Raw genomic sequence first — 18,389 nt, forward strand, 5'->3', positions numbered from 1 at the left:
AGAAGATAAAGAAGAGGTAGAGAAAGGTAAACGATGACTTTTATTAATATGGCACGAATTACAATTTTCAATAGAACTAGATTTGAAGGAGACAAAGGATGATAAAAATTTAAAGACTTTATTATGCGGGTGGCCGAGTCGATGGTGCCAGGTCATGGAATCGGTCTGATGCATGGAACAAACCAGAGGTGAAAACGGTTTAGAGGATTGTAGTTCATATATTCCCTGTGTTGTTGTGCCCCTGAGTAGTGGAATGTTGGAGTTCTGATCCTTGATAACAAATATAAAAGAATAGAATTGAATGAGAAAATGGTTATCAAGACATAAACGAGATATTGAAATTATATTGCGAGATAAAGAAGGAACACACAAGACATTTTTAAGAATTAGAGGTGTGTTGGGAGTTTTAATAACAAGGAAACCTATATGAGTGATGTTGAGACATGTACCATCACCGATGACGAGTTCCTCAGTGCCGTCGTATGGGGTGTGCAGAGATAAGTTGTTCAAGTCATTGGTGACGTGGTGAGAGGCACCACTATCAAAAAGCCAATTGGTTGTGGAACCATTGTTTGTAGTCATCATGTGCACATGTGCTTTGTTTCCCTGTGAACCACGATTAAATGAGGGTATGATAATACGTGGATGTGTTGTTCGGAAGACAGGACAATTTTTAAGAGAATGCCCTTTCTGAAAACACCATTGACATTTTCCAAGAAATGGTTTAGCGCCTGCAGATGGAGTGGGGAGAATACCAGCAGCAACATGTTGTGAGTGGGATGGATTTTTTCCAAAATTGTCTCCGGAGTGATTTGTTTGTCGAGGTGTCCACGACTTATTGTTTCCCTTGTGTTGCATGTAGAAAACAGAAGAGGGATGATGAATGTTGCCAGGAGTAACTTGTTGAGCCAGAGACAACTCATGATTTATAAGCTTTTCATGAAGTTCGTTGAATGATATTTGGGTGTCACAGGCATGAACAACATCAAGAATTGGTTTGTAAGATGCATGATCAAGTCCAGCGAGTATGGTATCAATAACATCTTCGTCGTCCATCTTTTTACCTAGGATGGAAAGTTCATCAACAATGGTTTTTATGGCTTGCATATACTCTGGGATGGATTGGGTAGGGGTCTTTGAGGTTTGTTTAAGTCTATGTTTCAACTGTTTGATGTGACCGTGACTTGGAGAGGCATAGGTCTTGGCTAAAATTTCCCAGACATCATGAGATGAAGATGCATTGGTGATCAATGGAACAATCTGAGGGGATAAGCTTCCAACTATAGCTCCATAGAGCAATCGGTCCTGACGAAACCATTGAGCAAAATCTTTGTGGGGTACAAGAACACCATCGGTGCCGACGGTAGGTTGAGGAGACGGGATTGTCCCGTCGATGTATTTGTATAAATCGAGACCGTAGAGATAGGCCTCTACTTGAGTTTTCCAAGAAAGGTAATTGGAGGAGGTGAGTTTTAGAGTTGGTGGAAGATTAACGATGATCAAATCCTTCATGGAAGAATTGATAGTAAGAGAGTTTGAGTCGGACATGCTTCCTGGCGATGATGAGGAAGGTCTGGAGATTAATGGTATATTTGATGAAGAGGTTTTTGTAGAAGGAGGATCTGATTCGAGCTCTGATACCATGTAAAGAATCAGAGAGCTCTATGTATATGAATTCAATTTAATCATTGTGAATACGTTACAAACAATATATACCAAATGTACAACATGAAATCAGGAACTATAAAAGGAAAATACATCTCTAAATATTAAGGAGAAGATTGTGATGCACACTGATTTGTGACAGCCTGTAACCAGACTATTGTGATTGAAATAATTGGAGTTATTTCAATTTAGTCCTTGAATGTTTTTGATCGGTTGGGTTTTGGGTGTGGTTCAAGGGTTGAGACTTAACAATAAACACCAGAATATGGTGGAGGCACATCAACAAAACTCAATAAGAACTTGTGAAGCTTAAATTTGGGATCTCAAAGTGGCATAAGACTATGATACGTTTCTAAGATGGTATTCTAGACCACCCCCATGGCCTGACCCAATCAATTGTTGAACTAGTCTTCCACTCCAAGCATTAACTGCATTAGAATAGCTCATGTTTCCTTCATGCATGTATTATTTCCTGATTTATAGAGTAGTGGTAATTCTCATATTTATTTCGAAGTTGATGTTCAATTAGTGGTATGAATGATATCAGAAAATGTTTCCAAACGTGTCTCTTCTTTTCTTAGTTTCTCGGGAGACTAGCCTCCTCTATTTGGCTTCTATCAGACTACCATATAATGAATATACTGACTTGATGTCCACATATCAGTTCTGATATCATTATATGAATGATATCAGAAAATGTTTCCAAACGTGTCTCTTCTTTTCTTAGTTTCTCGGGAGACTAGCCTCCTCTATTTGGCTTCTATCAGACTACCATATAATGAATATACTGACTTGATGTCCACATATCAGTTGTGATACTCACACGATCAACAATATTTAATAACTTCTGAATTCTTTTCTTTCCAATTTCCTAACTAGATACACAATCTTGTCTAACTGCTGTACGCGAGATCTTGTTAAATGTTGGATTAGCTTCCTTCATCACAACATTAAATAGATCATACTCAACAAAATTAAACGGTAACTCATGAACCATGATCATGTGAGAAATAACCTCCCTCATCCTAGAATTATCGAACTTCCAATATTGGACCGAAATTGAATTATCTGATTTTACAGGTAAACCCTTCAAATTTAACTGGCCTTTCTTCGCTAATGCTAGTTTTGGGCACTCGGCAACAAGCCTAAGCAGTTGTGTTGTGGTACCCTCCTTAAACTTCTTTATTTTCTCATCACAATGGATGCATTCACACTTTTCAGGTCCATCATCCAACTTTATTACACGAAAATATTCCCACACTTCTGAAGTCTTCTTTCTTTTCCTTCTAGCATATGGAGGATGTTCTTCGTTGTTTGTTGCATTTGATTGTTGCACGCCAGCCACATCTGCTACTTTTGCAACCTCTTCTTCTATGTTACTGTCAATAACAATAACATCACGAGCATTTTCCATTCTCGGAGAGTCTGCATTTGAATCAAATTTTGTTGAGCTTAAATATGGTTCGTCATAAAATAGAGGTTGCCCACTTCGATTAATATCAGACATCTACAATAAACTGATAGATTATCTTAGCACCAAGATTTAATAATTATGCAAACTATTGTGAGAAAGTTCTTGTTTCTCATCGTTATATACATGAGTTCTTAGGAAACTTAAAAAACTTTATTGTTTTTACAATTATGGCACATCCACGTAAATAAGCTTTTATGCCTTTAAAATCTTTGGTGCTTCTAAAATTAATAAAAAAAAACCAAAGATAAGGACAATAAATAGAAGAGAAATTAAATTGCCTCCTACCTTTTATGCCTACAAATATTCCTATCCATTAATATTATGACACGTGTCACTATTCTATATTTACTTAACTATCTCATTCAGAGTATATTAGGAATATATCAAAAAAATTAAATTGAATGGTGGAATGATGACACAGTATATTAGGAATATATCAAAAAAATTAAATTGAATGGTGGAATGATGACACGTGTCATAATGTTAGTGGGTAGGAATATTTGTAGGTATAAAAGGTAGGAGACAATTTAATTTCTGTAAATAGAATTATAGGCTTATAGCAGTAATATGCCAATTGGGCAAAGGGAATGAAATGATCAGGAGGAACAGGCGCTAGGAAGCACATGGCGACAATCAACATTGATAGCAATCACCAATTTGAAGTCTTTTAACAAAACAACTGAATCGTGGAATTAGCTTATATACTCCGGTATTTTCTTAGTTTTCAAGTTAATATGTGAATAAAAACAACGAAACCCCAAAAATTTGGATCGTAAAATACAGTGAAAAAGAAAGGAGAATGAGAATTTTACCCTATAGAATCTGTGTGTGCTATACTGCTATCAATTAATAAAAGTCGATTGCGTTGAGCGATTGGATTTTCTATTTTATGATAGTCGACAAACTGTTGCTTAGAAGTTTCACTGATTTTCTCGATGCGTTTGACGATTTACATACCGCTTTTCCTAATTTTCCTCTATTTTTCCTAGTTTTCCTTATTTATCTAATGAATAATTACTAAAAGAATTTGTTATACGGATTTAATGAATTACCATACATATACATATGAATTTAATGAATATATATATATATATATATATATATATATATATATATATATATATATATATAGTAGCAGTTACCCGCGCAAAGCGGCGGCGGCGAATAGTTTTTTTCGACAATATATTTCTTTTACAAAAATGTTATGTTCCAAAAGAAAGTACATGTCAAAGACAACTGAATACAACTTTGACGCTATAATTGAAACGATACATCAAATAACCGATAAAATAAACGGTTCAAGCCGACACAAAATATAAATCGTGTAAGTCGTGCAAACAAAAATAATAGAATTGTGTCAGAATACATCAAATATGGAAATGTCCAAAACCACATAACTGCTAATACATCATTAATCTTGAAACACTTCTTTATATACCACGTTTGTTGTATAGACTCCATCACCTTTGGAATTTTCTTTAGGCTTCACTAACAATTTTGTATTGCCACGTGATACCCCTCTGGACAATGCAACATAAAGTTGGCCATGCGAGAATACCAAGTCTGGAAGATAAATACCCACATTCAGAATTGTTTGTCCCTGAGCTTTATTTTATTGATTGTCATCGCAAAGCATAATCGAATAGGAAATTGTTTCCTCTTCAGCTTGAATGAGAACAAGTCATCATCAGACGAAGATAGTGGAAGCTTTGGCAAAAATATCCTCTTGCCAGCATGTTGACCAACAACTATTTCTGCATTAATGACATTTTTCTGAAAGCTTTTGCATATCAATCGAGTGTCATTACACAATCCATTTGCTGGGTCAATATTCCGTAACAGTATGATCGGGCATCCAACTTTCACCCGAATATAATGAGGGGGTAAACCACTAACAGTGAGCGAGTTCAAGAATTCCAGCGGATAGAATCCATTTTTATCATCTATGGCTTCATCGATACTATAGTAAATTCTCTCTTCTCCATGGAATCGATCGATCAAGTAATCATTAGTCTCATCGACACTATCATTTTTTGTGGATAATATTGCCCGCGAGATGATATATTCTGATTCAGACATATTAAATTCCAATGAGGGAAATACTGCATCAATTAAAGCATCCAATGATTTTTTTTATCAGTGTATATGGAATGACCATATCATCAGGGATGCGGATAACGCTTCCGTCCACTGTTTCTTCAAATCCATCACCGGCCCGTAATAGAAAGTTCGAGAACTAAGGATCAGTTAGTGCTCTCATATTTATTGTTAACCGCGACTTTATAATCGAAGGCCAAAGAGGTGACATTCGTAGGCTGGAGTCTACAATTTGTGCACGTGTTCCACGTCTTACAACTCGAAAAACTTGTCTGAAATCGCCTCCCATAACCATTATCGATCTTTCCACCAAAAGGGAGCGCCACTCCAGTGATATCTTGCATTGTCCGATCAACCGCCTCCACCGCCTGTCGCTTTATCATCGATGCTTCATCCCATATGATTATTTTTGCAAGCCGAAGTAGTTCAGCGGTACCGCTTTGTCTTTAGATGTTGCAGAATGAGTTATTCTTAGGATTTAGAGGAATTTTTAATCACGAGTGAGCTATCCTCCCCCATGCATGTTATTAGCTGCAACACCCGATGAAGCTGTAGTGAGTGCAATATGACCAAGTTTGCGGATATTAGCAAGTAAAGCTTTGTACAGATTTGTTTTCCCCGTTCCACCAGGACCATCTATGAAGAACACTCCTGGACAATCAGTGCACACATGCTTCATGATCTCGTTATACGCATATTTTTGTTCAGGATTCAGAAAATCTTGTGCATGCAAATGGTCAAGTTCCACAACTATAGAGCACTCTTCTTGTACCTCGCGAAAAACTCCCGATTGTAAATTCAAGTCTGTATTTATAGCGGGAAGATCAAAATTTTCAAGCTTGTTACTCATAGATTGTAGGAATATGTTGATATCTGTGAGGACCATATTCTGCACTTGTTCAACATTGTCGTATTGTCGCCTATAATCTTCTGAGAGAGCATTGTAGTGGGAATTCCACAACTTTCGAACAATACTTGGATCACAAAAAACCAATATCGTTGCAAACAGCCTTCTGAGAGAACTGGGAAATTGAAACAGGGAGGCCTCTGCAAGACATTCCGATAAACTATCATCGGTTTCTATTAACCTTCTTTCAAGAGCCGCTTTTCGAAATGTGGGATGTCTTACGTCATTGACTGTGTATAGATCTTCAAAACATGTAGGGCCCCTAATATGACATAATAACACACGTAGGTAGTATCCTCCCCTTCAGCAGGATTAGCAGAAACCAAACGACCTACCGCTGGTGCTTGTTTTCGAGGATTCCATAAACGTGATTGGGTACTCCTCGTGAAGTGTTTGGGAAAATCATTGTATAAGTACTTTCTTGCGCACAAGTTCTCTTTATTCATCTTGAAAAATGCGGTCAACATTGATCTCTTATCTTTCTCGTTCTCAACAATTGATTTCATTGTATCAACATCACTAAATCGAACCAGTTGTTGGTTCGGTAGATGCAGTTGCAAAGTGATCACATTAGGGTGGATTTGAGAAAGAGCAAAACTAAAAATTCGCCATGTTGCTTCCGGAGCAGAGACATAACGTGCATCTTGAAAACGTTTTATCTCATTGATAAGAACAGGCAGTGCATCTGGATCAATATGGATAACCTGCTTGTCATGACCCTTGTAAATATACTTAAAGACATATTTGACGGATGTTATACTCGAGCAAACCTCTACATTTAGATGGCAGTTGAACATCATCAACAACTTTGGGTTATATGGAACAACCCATCTATTATCCATCATAATACCTTGTTTTTTCACCGCAATTCCAGTATCTCTCCTTCGATAAACTGGATATGCATCCTTTCCTTGCGTCGTAGTTTCATTAAATTGTCGAGGGTATCTAAAACAACATGTTGGTGGATTACCTTGCATGCAAGAACATTTTTCGTTTAACGTACCGCAAGGACCATGGATCATGTGTGATTTGACCAGATCGTGTAGTATCGGATACTTTGTCGGGTTCGGAATTTCAGCGCACACATACTTGTCATAATGGTCTGCATTGGTGAGCTTCCATTCAGGTGTCATTATCAATAGAAAATGGGCATGTGGCAAACCACGTTTTTGGAACTCTATTACATAAACATACGCGCCAACCTCGCCAAGGACGTGCCTCTTGAAGAGTTGTTCCTTAAGATCAAGTAACTTAGCACGAAAAACTCTTGAAACCAGATCCGTTCTATCTTGAGCTGTCAGCGAATGAAGTAACTCATTTTGGATTTCAGGCCAATTTGGATTGCACGTTATTGTAAGGAATATATCAGTTTTCCCGCCATTTTGAACTAAAGCCATAGCATCAAGAAACCGTCCTCGCATGTCACGAGGGCCTCCAATGAAACTTGCAAGCAAAACAACACGTCGCCCAACCATACTTGGTTGATCCTCCCCGTCATTGATATAATCCACAACACCTTGGTATAACTCCGCTCTTATTTTGGATTGGTTTTTTCTACAAAATTCCAAACGCGAAGTCTCAATCTTGATGTAGATATCTACCACAAGTTGTTGGAACAATCTTCCTCCTAACATAATTAAGTTCAAGTTTTGAACGAATCTGCAACTTATAACAGTAGTACTCCCGCATACTTACAGTTTCCTACCAGTTCTTCCATCAGTCTCTACATAATGTTGACGATGAAAAAAATTATATCAATGTACATGTTTGTTGAGCAAAAACGCTATTAAAAATTATGGCTATGCGTACCTTCTAGATCTTCCTCGATAATTTCAGTATCATTAACAATCTCATTGATCGAAACTCCTTGTCTTGGTATTTTATAATGCCATCCAGGCTCACCATTTGGGAAGAATAGAGGATAAGACAATGGATCATAACATGCCCAATAAGATTGAATTGTTGATGGTTTTTCAGACCTCCCATAAACTATAATACTTCTTTTATACGCGGTTATGTTATCATTACCTTCAACCCAAATACCAGCAAGTTGTGAAAGTATATTATTGAAAAAATATGATTGAAGCTGGCATGTAAAATGCATGTGTATATTTAATACGTGAAATGTTTCATTTCATTAAAAAAAGTGTGTACATAATTAATTTCAAACCTCATATGTGGTTGGCCGGTTGTACACTCTCTGGTCTAGTTCTATCGATGCATTTAAAGTGACTCTGTAATTGTCGAGCGGTCCTAAATCAGCAAGCCTACAAAATGTTGCAACGTATGGGTTTGTAGCAAGAACGCGAGTCAAAATTTCAACAGTTGGTTTATCAAGATTTTTCCATTGGAGTCTATGTGACATCTCAGCTTCGGAATCGTAAAAATACAATTGTAAGTACTTAGGTTCATCCTTCTTCCTTGGAACTAACTGATCGATTGTATGGTATATTCCTCCATTCACACAAAAAGTGTATACCCCAGATGTCATGCCAGCCATTGATTTATCCACATCTAAACCCATTGATTCAAATGAAAAGTTGGTGTTGTACGCACGTATATTTTTTTCTAAATAATTTGCCTAATTCGGTTTCTGCGGTGAAAAGACTGTGCAATTGGTTAGGAATAGAGGAGTCTGCCAACTTTGCCATCCCATTCATGCAACAAAAGCCAGGAGATTCAAACTGCAATCGTTTTGCTCCACAATATTTGCATATGTCATTGAACTTCACCACACGATCGTTTTTACGGATACCGGCAAAAACAAAAGCATATGGATCCTCTGGAACGCTACCATCTTGTACCGATGGAGTGGCATTACCATGGGTACAACCTTGTGGATCTTTAGACATTTGATTCAAATAAAAAATATAAATATAAGATTAATTTAAGTACATAATAAAATTATTAAGAATGAAATAAAAATTAAGAAATAAATAAAATATAAAGAAATAAATACTAACTTGTTGATGTCGAAATTTGACTTAGCAATTCATCTCGTACTGACGGATTGACATTGCTCTCGGTTCTAGGAGACGCATTCGTAATATCCATTAAACTTCTATCTACGGTAGACATATTAGTCAAATATGTTGTGTTTTGACTATTTCCTTCTTCGTTAGATATCCGTCTCATTTTGTTTTTCTCTTTTCGTCGTTCGTAACATGCCTTATTATATGCTTTTCTTTTTTCTGCAACAATTTTTTTATATGAAAAATATGTAACGATGAAATACTAATAATGATTGTACGTACGAAGCATATTTTTTGTATTTTTTGTATCAACTTGAATAACATTATTATGTTTATTTTCTTTACCATCAAACCTCATTGCAAACTGTACAACCGACAACAAAAAATAATAAATACTTTATTTTTTCATGACAAATTCTATAAAGACTATTATTTATATATGAAATTCATTACTATATTAATTGAGCATAAATAGAATATATGATATTGAACCTTTATTATTAAATCTATAATTGGAAATGATAAAATGTAAAATGATTGATATTCTGTTAATGACAACAACAGCTGAACACATTAGAACAACATATTTATATTCGACACACAAATAGTATAAATGAAACTCCTTAAATAGATAGTATTGAAATTCATTTTGTTTTAAAAAAGGAAAAATTATATTGATTTGTAGGTAAAGTGAATGTACTTTGCTAGTTATTGCAAGACATAGCCATGTACTTTGAGTTTTGAATAAAAATAAAAATAAATTACAAAAATCATAAACAAACAAGTGTCAGTTAAAAAACAAACATTGGTAGTTATTGCATTATCCAGCCAAATGGAAAGTACATTGTGTAATTGATTATTTTAGTTTTTTGGGAATTAAATGTTATTATTACAATGATAATTGGAATTAGTATCAACCTTATTATTATGTTTATTTTCTTCTCATCAAACATCATCGCAAACTCTTCTAATGACAATATAATAATAAGTACATATATTTTTATAACAACATTTGGTAAAAATTGTCAAACAAAGAAAGTAAAATTTATAAACTTAAAACGTACATAAAATCCATATCACAAAATCCGCAAACAAATAAATACCAAAAAAATTATAAAAACAAATAAAAACCTTAAATCCCGCAAACAAATAACTACCACATACGACGCACACAAATAACTACAGAAAAATTAAATATTTTCTCTATCTCTCATTTGAATCCTATCAGATTCCGGCATTCTTGGATCTAACGTGAAATCGGTTAATGCAGTTGAAACCAAAATATTATCTGTATGGACATGTATTATACAGTTAATAAGGTAACTGAAATAATTTATTTATAAATAATTGAAACTATATATAATGTTGCACATAGTTAACTTACAAATATTTTGGTAGACCAACTTGACCCTAGAGACATAAATTATGGATTGATTGACAATTGCAAGATACATTTGTATCATAAGGTTCATCGGTACGTGATTGAACATCAACTTTATTGTATGCCCCCTATTCATTCAAACTAAATTTTGTTAAAAAACATAATAATAATAATAATAATAATAATAATAATAATAATTGGTTAATACATTTAAAGAAAATACATTATATTAGCATACTATTAATATTTTTATATATCTATATCTATATATAATCTTACATCTCATTTTGGATAAATAGTTCAAATGCATAGAATGGCTTCATTCGTCTTCCCGAAACGATTTTTCCAACGACATCTACAATGCACCAAATTTAGTATTATTTAATTTGTCGTATGAAATATATAAAAAACAATATATATATATATATATATATATATATATATATATATATATACACACACACACATATAATCAAATATAGAAAGGTACCTATCAACATTCTTCGACGGCTAAAATCTCTTGTGAGGCTTGTGATAGAAGAACACAACGGATAAATTGGAAATGAATTGGTGATATCATTTCCCAAGAGAGTAAAAATTGTGTTACTCTTTATCAATATAGCCCACTCACCAAAGAAAATTTTATAATGTTGATATCTTGGGTGGTCTTTGTAAAAATGATCCATTCGAAAATGATTTAAGGAGATAACGCGTCCAACCAAATTCATGTTCAAAATTGACCTCAAAACCCGTGGGACAATTGCGATCATTTTGTCTCTCTGAGATATGTAATACAATAACAATATGTGAATTATAAATAGAACATTAAACAAATAATGACATGTTCATTTTATTGTATTAATACTTACGTTGCGATCAGTCAGCCAAATAAGAAGTCTCTCATGTTCAACGTCGTCCCACACAAACAAAACTCGAACAGCTAGTATGTTCCACCATACGTGAACGTGTCGTAATACAGAAAAATCTCGAACAGTGGTATGACCATCAATTACTAAAATTTTCATGTCAGTATGGAATACAAATATGTATTGTTTTGTATAATTTGTTTTAACCATATAAACATTTTTATAAATTATTCTTTTTATGTAATAATAAAAAAAAATCATTTTTATTTAAAAGACTAAATTTTTTTTATGTTTATGTGAAATATTTTAAATATTCACATTACATTATTATATTTAATTTAATGTAAGAATAAAAAAAACTTCATATAATACGTATCAAAATTGTTTTTCCCTTAATATATATATTTTAATTATTGTTTCTATACATACGTTAATTTGTGAAGGCGTGAATATTTACCATTCATTATTATTTTATTTTTTAATAATAATATAGGGTAATGTTATAACACTCTCTTATCTTCTATCAAACCCTAAATTGCAAATTCAATTCTTACAGCCGACATTTGCTCTAAAACTCCATTACCAGTTCGTCTCAACACAGCGTCACCATCGCTCTATTAGTATATGTTTATCATCCTTTTCAGCTCGATCAAAAATTTTTCTCTTGTATCCCAAACACATAAAACTCTAACGGTCGATATGTTCCACCATTCATATCTGTGACCCAAAGCCGAAAATTCATGAACATTTGTATGATAAATATCCATTTCAACTGAAAAATATCAAGTTACAAGTAAATAACAAATTTGATACTTATTTTATTTTTCAATTATTTGTTTCAAGTTATAAGTAATTATGTAAATTACACTGCCTATAAGATTAGTTATAAAGTAGTACATATAATATACTAAAAATTATAATTATAAGTTAAATATTAAATTAAGAAGTACACGTAATATTTAAGTCATTGAACAATTATAGTTATGTCAATTAAATTGAATTTAATTTTTTGAAACTTGGGAATCGGTAAGGGCTTTTTTCAGAAAGGGGAATATGAAATGAACTGATACATTAATTAAACACAACATTTTGAGTCGACGAAACTCTTAGTCTCTCTCTTGCCTCGTTTGTATAAATCAGTGATGCCATCAGGCCGTATTTTCTCTATTACTCTAGTTTTGCCCTAAATTCATATCTGCATATCTGGTTATGCTTTCTACAAATTGAGAGATGCATTCATCGATTACATCTCGATTGCTCTCGACCGAGGGTTTTAGGGCTTTAAGTGTCGACTTTGATTCATGATTTATTCAACTGTACTCATGAAGAAAGGGTTTCGATGGAGAATGATTACGAGCGAGATGTCGAGGGATCAGAAGAGGATCATTGGTCGGATATTGCAAGAGGACGGTCAGATATATCTAGGTGTATGTATGTCGCCGCCTTTATTATTTGATGGGTGTAAGAAAAGCTATGCATTTCTCTTTAATTTATCTTTCTGATTAGTATTTACACATGTTTTTCATATATTTATTCTGTTTAAATATTTGTTTTTGTAATTAGAGAATTGAACAAAACCCAAACTTATTTATGTTCTTGTGGTAACGTGAATGGGTTTATACCGATATCAGCGTGGGTTGCCGACAGATCTCGATTTTATGATATTTCATTTCGTAGATGAAGATAGTTACATGGAGATACAACAAAGGTAACCAAATTTATGAAGTTGTTTAAATGTAAATTTATTGTTTTTTAGCTTTGTGGAATTTATGGTGATTTTGTTTTTATAAATTAAGGTTGGAATTGGAGTATGGATTATTCTATTATATAAAATCATGTTACCAATCATACATACATATATATTACGTACAATATGTTTGATATTTCTATTATATATGATTTTTTCAGGGAGAATCATCAACTTTGTAAGGGTAGAAACTAACTGCAACAAACCTACGTTTACAAGTAAGTGTTATTTTCTTGGTTTCAAAAAGTAAATCTTAAATTTCTTAGTCAAGCAGATATGCTTAATTAACTAATAGTATAATAACAATAATACTGCTTAATCTTTGTGTAACTACTACTTAAACTCAATAGCAATTACAAGCAATCATGCAGTTCTTCGTTGCTAATACATATTACTTTAGTAACAGATAATCTAAAGGAAAAGAAACATACCTTTTTTTTATGCCTGTATAATAGATCGTTGTTAAGAAGCCACATTGTTTATGCATGTAGAGCGAAAAACACAGTTAATGAATATTGTGTATACATGAGTAAGTAAAAAATATAGTTTAAGAATATGGAAGACATACGTATGAGCAGATTGTGGAAATGGTGAGGGTGTTCTCTCTTTATCTGAATTACGAAATCTGTTTGTCAATGACGGACTATAATGCATCTACGATATGGATAGTATAAATATACAATCTAATATAATCTGTTTAAAGTTTGTTATGAATAGATAAGATGCAATTTATATACATGTGCATGAATATTCAAATATTGTTTTGAAAATTCATAATCTATTTGGATATACATTATCCTTTTATCTAATAAATAATCAAAATTTCCGTATTAATTTAACAAAAAAATCAATTTTCGTTTTTGAGTTGTTTAACATTGAAATGCATGGTGCTTTCTGAAATAACAATATTGTTTGGTAACAAATACTACTTGTAATTAACCTGAAAATATGTTATTTTCATTTTCTAATGACCTACTTACTGTTACACCAACGTCATTTATCTACAACTCAATATGAGTAGAACATCTTATCAATATTACCATTTTAGATATAACAGATGAATTTGACCGGTAAAATCTTTTTTTTTAAAGGCCATTAAAGATAACTCTCTATTGTAGTTATGATTTAATTTGTGTAATATAGCATGGAAATAATATCATACTTTTATTTTTTTTCTGTATATAATTTACTTTTAGAAATCACAGAATCCTACTTTCATTTTTTTCTATTACCAAATTCTACTTTCAGTGTTTTATGCAATTAGGCGTCATCCTTTAAAAAATGTTATATAAAAAATAAAAGTTTGATTCTATAATAAGCTATCATATATCACAACATCCTACTCTAAATTCATCTTGAATAAATATGTTTCCAAACATACCTGATTATAAGAATTTGAATGTACTTGGCTAGTTATTGCTTCAATTAGCAATGTACTTCGGGTTTTAGATAAAAATAAAAAATAGTTGCAAAAAACAGATAGAAACAAGTGTCAAATAAAAAAGTACATTGCTAGTTATTGCGTTATCTTACATTTATTGGATTGTCCGCCCAAATGGTTCGTACAATGTTATTTTGCATCCCTTTATTATGATATCCTAATCATTTTTTTTATTGCAGGTGGTACTTGCCAACAAATATGATTACCCATAAATAGTTTTGCTGAGTATTAAGAGGAGATATTTCTTTAATTTGACCAACAAATAACACAAATAAAGATCCACAAATAAAAAGTATAGTTGTTCATTTTGGTTTAAAATTAATTCCAAACAATTTGTTATTTAATAATTTTTTTAAATAGTAAATGTCATTAAAAAAAGAACCTGTTCCATAACCATTAGAATTCTGAAAAATCAATAAAAAACGACCTAAAACTTAAACAAAAACAATCCAAAGAATGGAGAGCCTAAAATGCGACACTAAGAAGAAAACTCTAATAAATAAAATACTTAGGTGTCCATGACTGCATCATCTTCACCCCATAACAACATGATTTTCACTATCTTCCTCGTCATGAAGCTGATGAAATCTGTTTCGACCTTAAATTGTTGAAGCTTTTCTTGAACAGTTTCTTGTTGTTGCTTCTTGTTATCATTGCTAAAGTTCTGCATTACGGCTGATCTTGTATGATAATATTAGTCTTAATTACAACAAAACAAATGAAAAAGAAAAAAAAAATATACGAAAATACCTTCTTGAAAGCTGGACATTTCTCGTCACAATCTAGTTTTACAGTAGCGTACTTGGCTATTTATTGTGGTAGAATAAATACCCATGTGTCAATATTTTCCCGCTCAAACTAAATTCTATCCCAAAATATAAGGAACTAACTTACATAATATTTTAAAATCGGTATTATCTTTACAACCATCAATACTTAAAAAAAGATTAATTGGAAAGATATAATTTAACAGGGTTAAATTAAATTTAAGTCATTATTAATTAGAAAATCTTCCAGGTGTCAATATTTTCCCGCTAAAAAAATTGTTTTCTGAGAAAAAATAAGTATTTAACTTATTGAGTAAATTACACGAATGGTCCCTGTGGTTTGGGGTAATTTGCATGTTTGGTCCCTAAGTTATTTTTTAACTTAAAAGGTCCCTACAGTTTGTATTTATTGCGTGCTTGGTCCCTGTCTCACCTAAAAAGACTATTTTGCCCTTGATTTTTAATATATTCCTACCATATGGACCATTCGTGTAATTTACTCTAACTTATTTGATATTTTAATATTGGAAATGACTTTACAAGTATCAATATGTTAATAACATAATCTATAATTGGAAAGATAAAATGTAAAATGGTTGAATTCTATATTTTGTTAATCACAACAACAACCGAACACAATAGAGCAGCATATTGAAATTCATTTTGGTTTTAAAAAGGAAAAATTATATTGAATTGTAGGCAAATTGAATGTACTTTGCTAGTTATTGCAAGACATAGCCATGTACTTTGAGTTTTGGGTAAAAATAAAAAATAAATTACAAAAATCAGAAACAAACAAGTGTTAGTTAAAAAAAGTACATTGGTAGTTATTGCATTATCCACCCAAATGGAAAGTACATTGTTATTTAGTAATTCTATAGTTTAGTAGCTATTCGTATTTTGATTGCTGGAGGTATTTGACAACAGAAGTGATTACTTAACTGTAATCACCTGGATATGAAGGAAGGAGATCAGATTTGTTGAGGATTATAAGGAGGTACTGCTTTTATTTGTCCATGAAATAGCACAAATGAAGTCCCACAAATATATAGTACAGTAGTTCATTTTGGTTATCAGTAAATACAAGATTGAATTTTAGGGAAATTGAATGTACATAGACAGTTGGGTTGACTTTGTTTTTTGGATAAAAAATTGCAAAAAACAGAAACAAACAAGTGTCAATTTTAGTAATAATATATTTTAGTAGCTAATCATTTTTCAATTGCAGGTGATATTTACCAAAAGATATGATTACTCAACTGTTATGACCCGGATATGAGAGAAGGAGATCTGATTTGATGAGGATTACAAGGAGGTACTACTCTTTATGCTATATACAACTGCATAATTTTATTATCAAAAATATTACTTTTCTGGACAAATCGATCTTTATCAGCTTAACCAACTTTTGGGCACCTTTTGGATCAAGATTAAAAAATCACTCATAGTTTTTTTACCAACCAAACATCCCATAAACCAGAAAATGTCAATCTTATTTTAAACAATCTACTGAAATACTAAAACATAAAAAATCCCTTCTCTTAGGTGTCTTTAACTGCATCATTCTCACCCTGAATTTGCTGATTTTCGGCTGTAAGAATCGTGACTCAGTTTCTCTTGATTGGTGGTGATAATGTTGTTGGTGTTGTTGAATAGACTGTATCAGCCGTTTCTGTAGCTTCATCATCTAATGGTTGATCTTTGGAACTCAAAACATCAATAACTTCATCCCATTTCCAGTTTTCTAATGCTCTCTTTCTTTTCATCTATCTCTCCATAATCCATTGATTCAGCATGAATTGAGCACATTCCACTTGTTCCTGAACCTCATCATCGGTTAAAACCTTCATTGTATATTAATATTAGTATCAACAGTTATACAACATATAAAATGAAATGAAAGAAAAACTATTAAACAATACATTGATGACTGCTGGATTTTGGTATAAAAATTTTCTTTCTACCTCTTATTTTATCTTCTTTATTAGGATCAAACAAATCACTATCAATGTTTGAAGTACAGTGCTTAATAAAGATAGAAGTACAATGCAATAATCAGGTAGATTTTTGAAGTATAATGTGTGTGTTTGCAGCCATGGTGGAATCCCCATCTTTTATTAAAACTCATTTATAGATCTGAGCCTGAAAAAACAATTTTTTATAATAATTTCAAGTAATTGAGTTTATGTTGTTATGAACATACCCGTAGATATGATGAACTAATTAAGCTTTTAGTACCAGCCCTAGTAATGTTTTGATCTGCAGGTAAAAGACTTTTCAGGAAATAAAATTAATGTTTGATCGTCATTTTAATATAGATTTTGATTTTTTCTGAAAAGATGATTGTAATGAACGTATATGTACCATATGATTCTGCAATCTTGAAGGTTGTTGGAAACTGTTGGTGATGATCGATATTGTCCACAGAAGAAAGTTGTATCTTTTTGATCTGCTTGTAAAAACGTACCAAATGATTGAGCAATGTTGAATGTCGTGGGCATGTTGCTGGTGGTGATGATCGATTTTTTCCACAGAAGAAAGCAACTGGATGATAATGATATCTGGGCCACGTGAGGAAACTTTATATTTAGATTTCAAAAGTTATGTTGACTCATTCTAGTCAAAAAGTATGATTTTTTTAAAATTTAAATCCTCTATATTGGGTAAGATAAGGATGTAGGTTTGAATGTTTCAATATTAATTTTACATTAGTACTTAATGCCTTGTATTTTGTAATTTGTTGATAAATGTTTGTACATTCAGCTTAAAAGTTTGGACGTCTTAAATCTAGTTTTTGAAATAGTAAGGTTTGTATAATAAGATAGTAAGATATATATATATATATATATATATATATATATATATATATATATATATATACTAGTAGCGTACCCGCGCGATGCGGCGACGGCGATTTGTTTCCGAACGAAAGTGTCATTTCGGCGATCGTCAAATTGTTTCCTTTCGATTTGTTTCATTCTGCCGATTTGTTCCTTTCGGTAATCAACTATCTCTAGAGGGGCAACAAGTACTAATTTCCTTCTATTACTCTTTATCTGCTAGCGGACGACG

General features: G+C 32.6%; 2 protein-coding genes and 1 long non-coding RNA gene across 5 annotated transcripts; 1 reads left to right on the forward strand and 2 right to left on the reverse strand.

The window, feature by feature from the left end:
- Nucleotides 1-4,723: 4,723 nt before the first annotated feature.
- On the reverse strand, nucleotides 4,724-5,619 carry LOC145122343 (uncharacterized). Its single transcript, XM_079057956.1, has 2 exons — nucleotides 5,505-5,619; nucleotides 4,724-5,241 (listed from the first exon to the last, which is right to left on the reverse strand). Exons 1-2 carry the CDS (start codon nucleotides 5,617-5,619, stop codon nucleotides 4,724-4,726), a joined length of 633 nt encoding a protein of 210 aa, XP_078914082.1.
- A 122-nt stretch (nucleotides 5,620-5,741) lies between these two features.
- LOC145122344 (uncharacterized) lies at nucleotides 5,742-11,521 on the reverse strand. The gene is made up of 11 exons (XM_079057958.1): nucleotides 11,366-11,521; nucleotides 11,207-11,275; nucleotides 10,568-10,624; nucleotides 9,398-9,479; nucleotides 9,107-9,334; nucleotides 8,725-8,985; nucleotides 8,314-8,657; nucleotides 7,953-8,229; nucleotides 7,839-7,866; nucleotides 6,561-7,697; nucleotides 5,742-6,405 (listed from the first exon to the last, which is right to left on the reverse strand). The coding sequence occupies exons 1-11, from the start codon at nucleotides 11,519-11,521 to the stop codon at nucleotides 5,742-5,744; spliced, it is 3,303 nt and encodes a 1,100-aa protein (XP_078914084.1).
- Nucleotides 11,522-12,442: 921 nt separating this feature from the next.
- Nucleotides 12,443-18,055, forward strand: LOC145119485 (uncharacterized). Of its 3 annotated transcripts, none has more exons than XR_013713880.1 (6): nucleotides 12,443-12,823; nucleotides 12,926-13,070; nucleotides 13,271-13,327; nucleotides 14,730-16,314; nucleotides 16,546-16,632; nucleotides 17,306-18,055. It is a non-coding gene; the product is annotated as an uncharacterized LOC145119485 (long non-coding RNA). The 3 variants fall into 3 exon arrangements; XR_013713879.1 differs by having other exon boundaries at nucleotides 17,705-18,055; XR_013713881.1 differs by having other exon boundaries at nucleotides 12,994-13,070; nucleotides 17,705-18,055.
- Nucleotides 18,056-18,389: the final 334 nt, after the last annotated feature.

This window comes from Lactuca virosa, chromosome 6 (assembly GCF_052849685.1).
Source record: "Lactuca virosa cultivar CGN04683 chromosome 6, Lactuca_virosa_CGN04683_v6, whole genome shotgun sequence".
Lineage (NCBI taxonomy): Eukaryota > Viridiplantae > Streptophyta > Magnoliopsida > Asterales > Asteraceae > Lactuca > Lactuca virosa.

Bases quoted from the DNA above. Each gene is read 5' to 3' on its own strand.
- LOC145122344 (XM_079057958.1), bottom strand. From the start codon at position 11,521: ATGAAAATTTTAGTAATTGATGGTCATACCACTGTTCGAGATTTTTCT. The intron at 10,625-11,206 runs GTTATCTCCTTA...TTGAATGAATAG, and splicing joins ACATGAATTTGGTTGGACGC to GGGGCATACAATAAAGTTGA. The intron at 7,867-7,952 runs GTACGCATAGCC...AACATTATGTAG, and splicing joins TATCGAGGAAGATCTAGAAG to AGACTGATGGAAGAACTGGT.
- LOC145122343 (XM_079057956.1), bottom strand. From the start codon at position 5,619: ATGATAAAGCGACAGGCGGTGGAGGCGGTTGATCGGACAATGCAAGAT. The intron at 5,242-5,504 runs GTTTTTCGAGTT...TAATTGATGCAG, and splicing joins TGGGAGGCGATTTCAGACAA to TATTTCCCTCATTGGAATTT.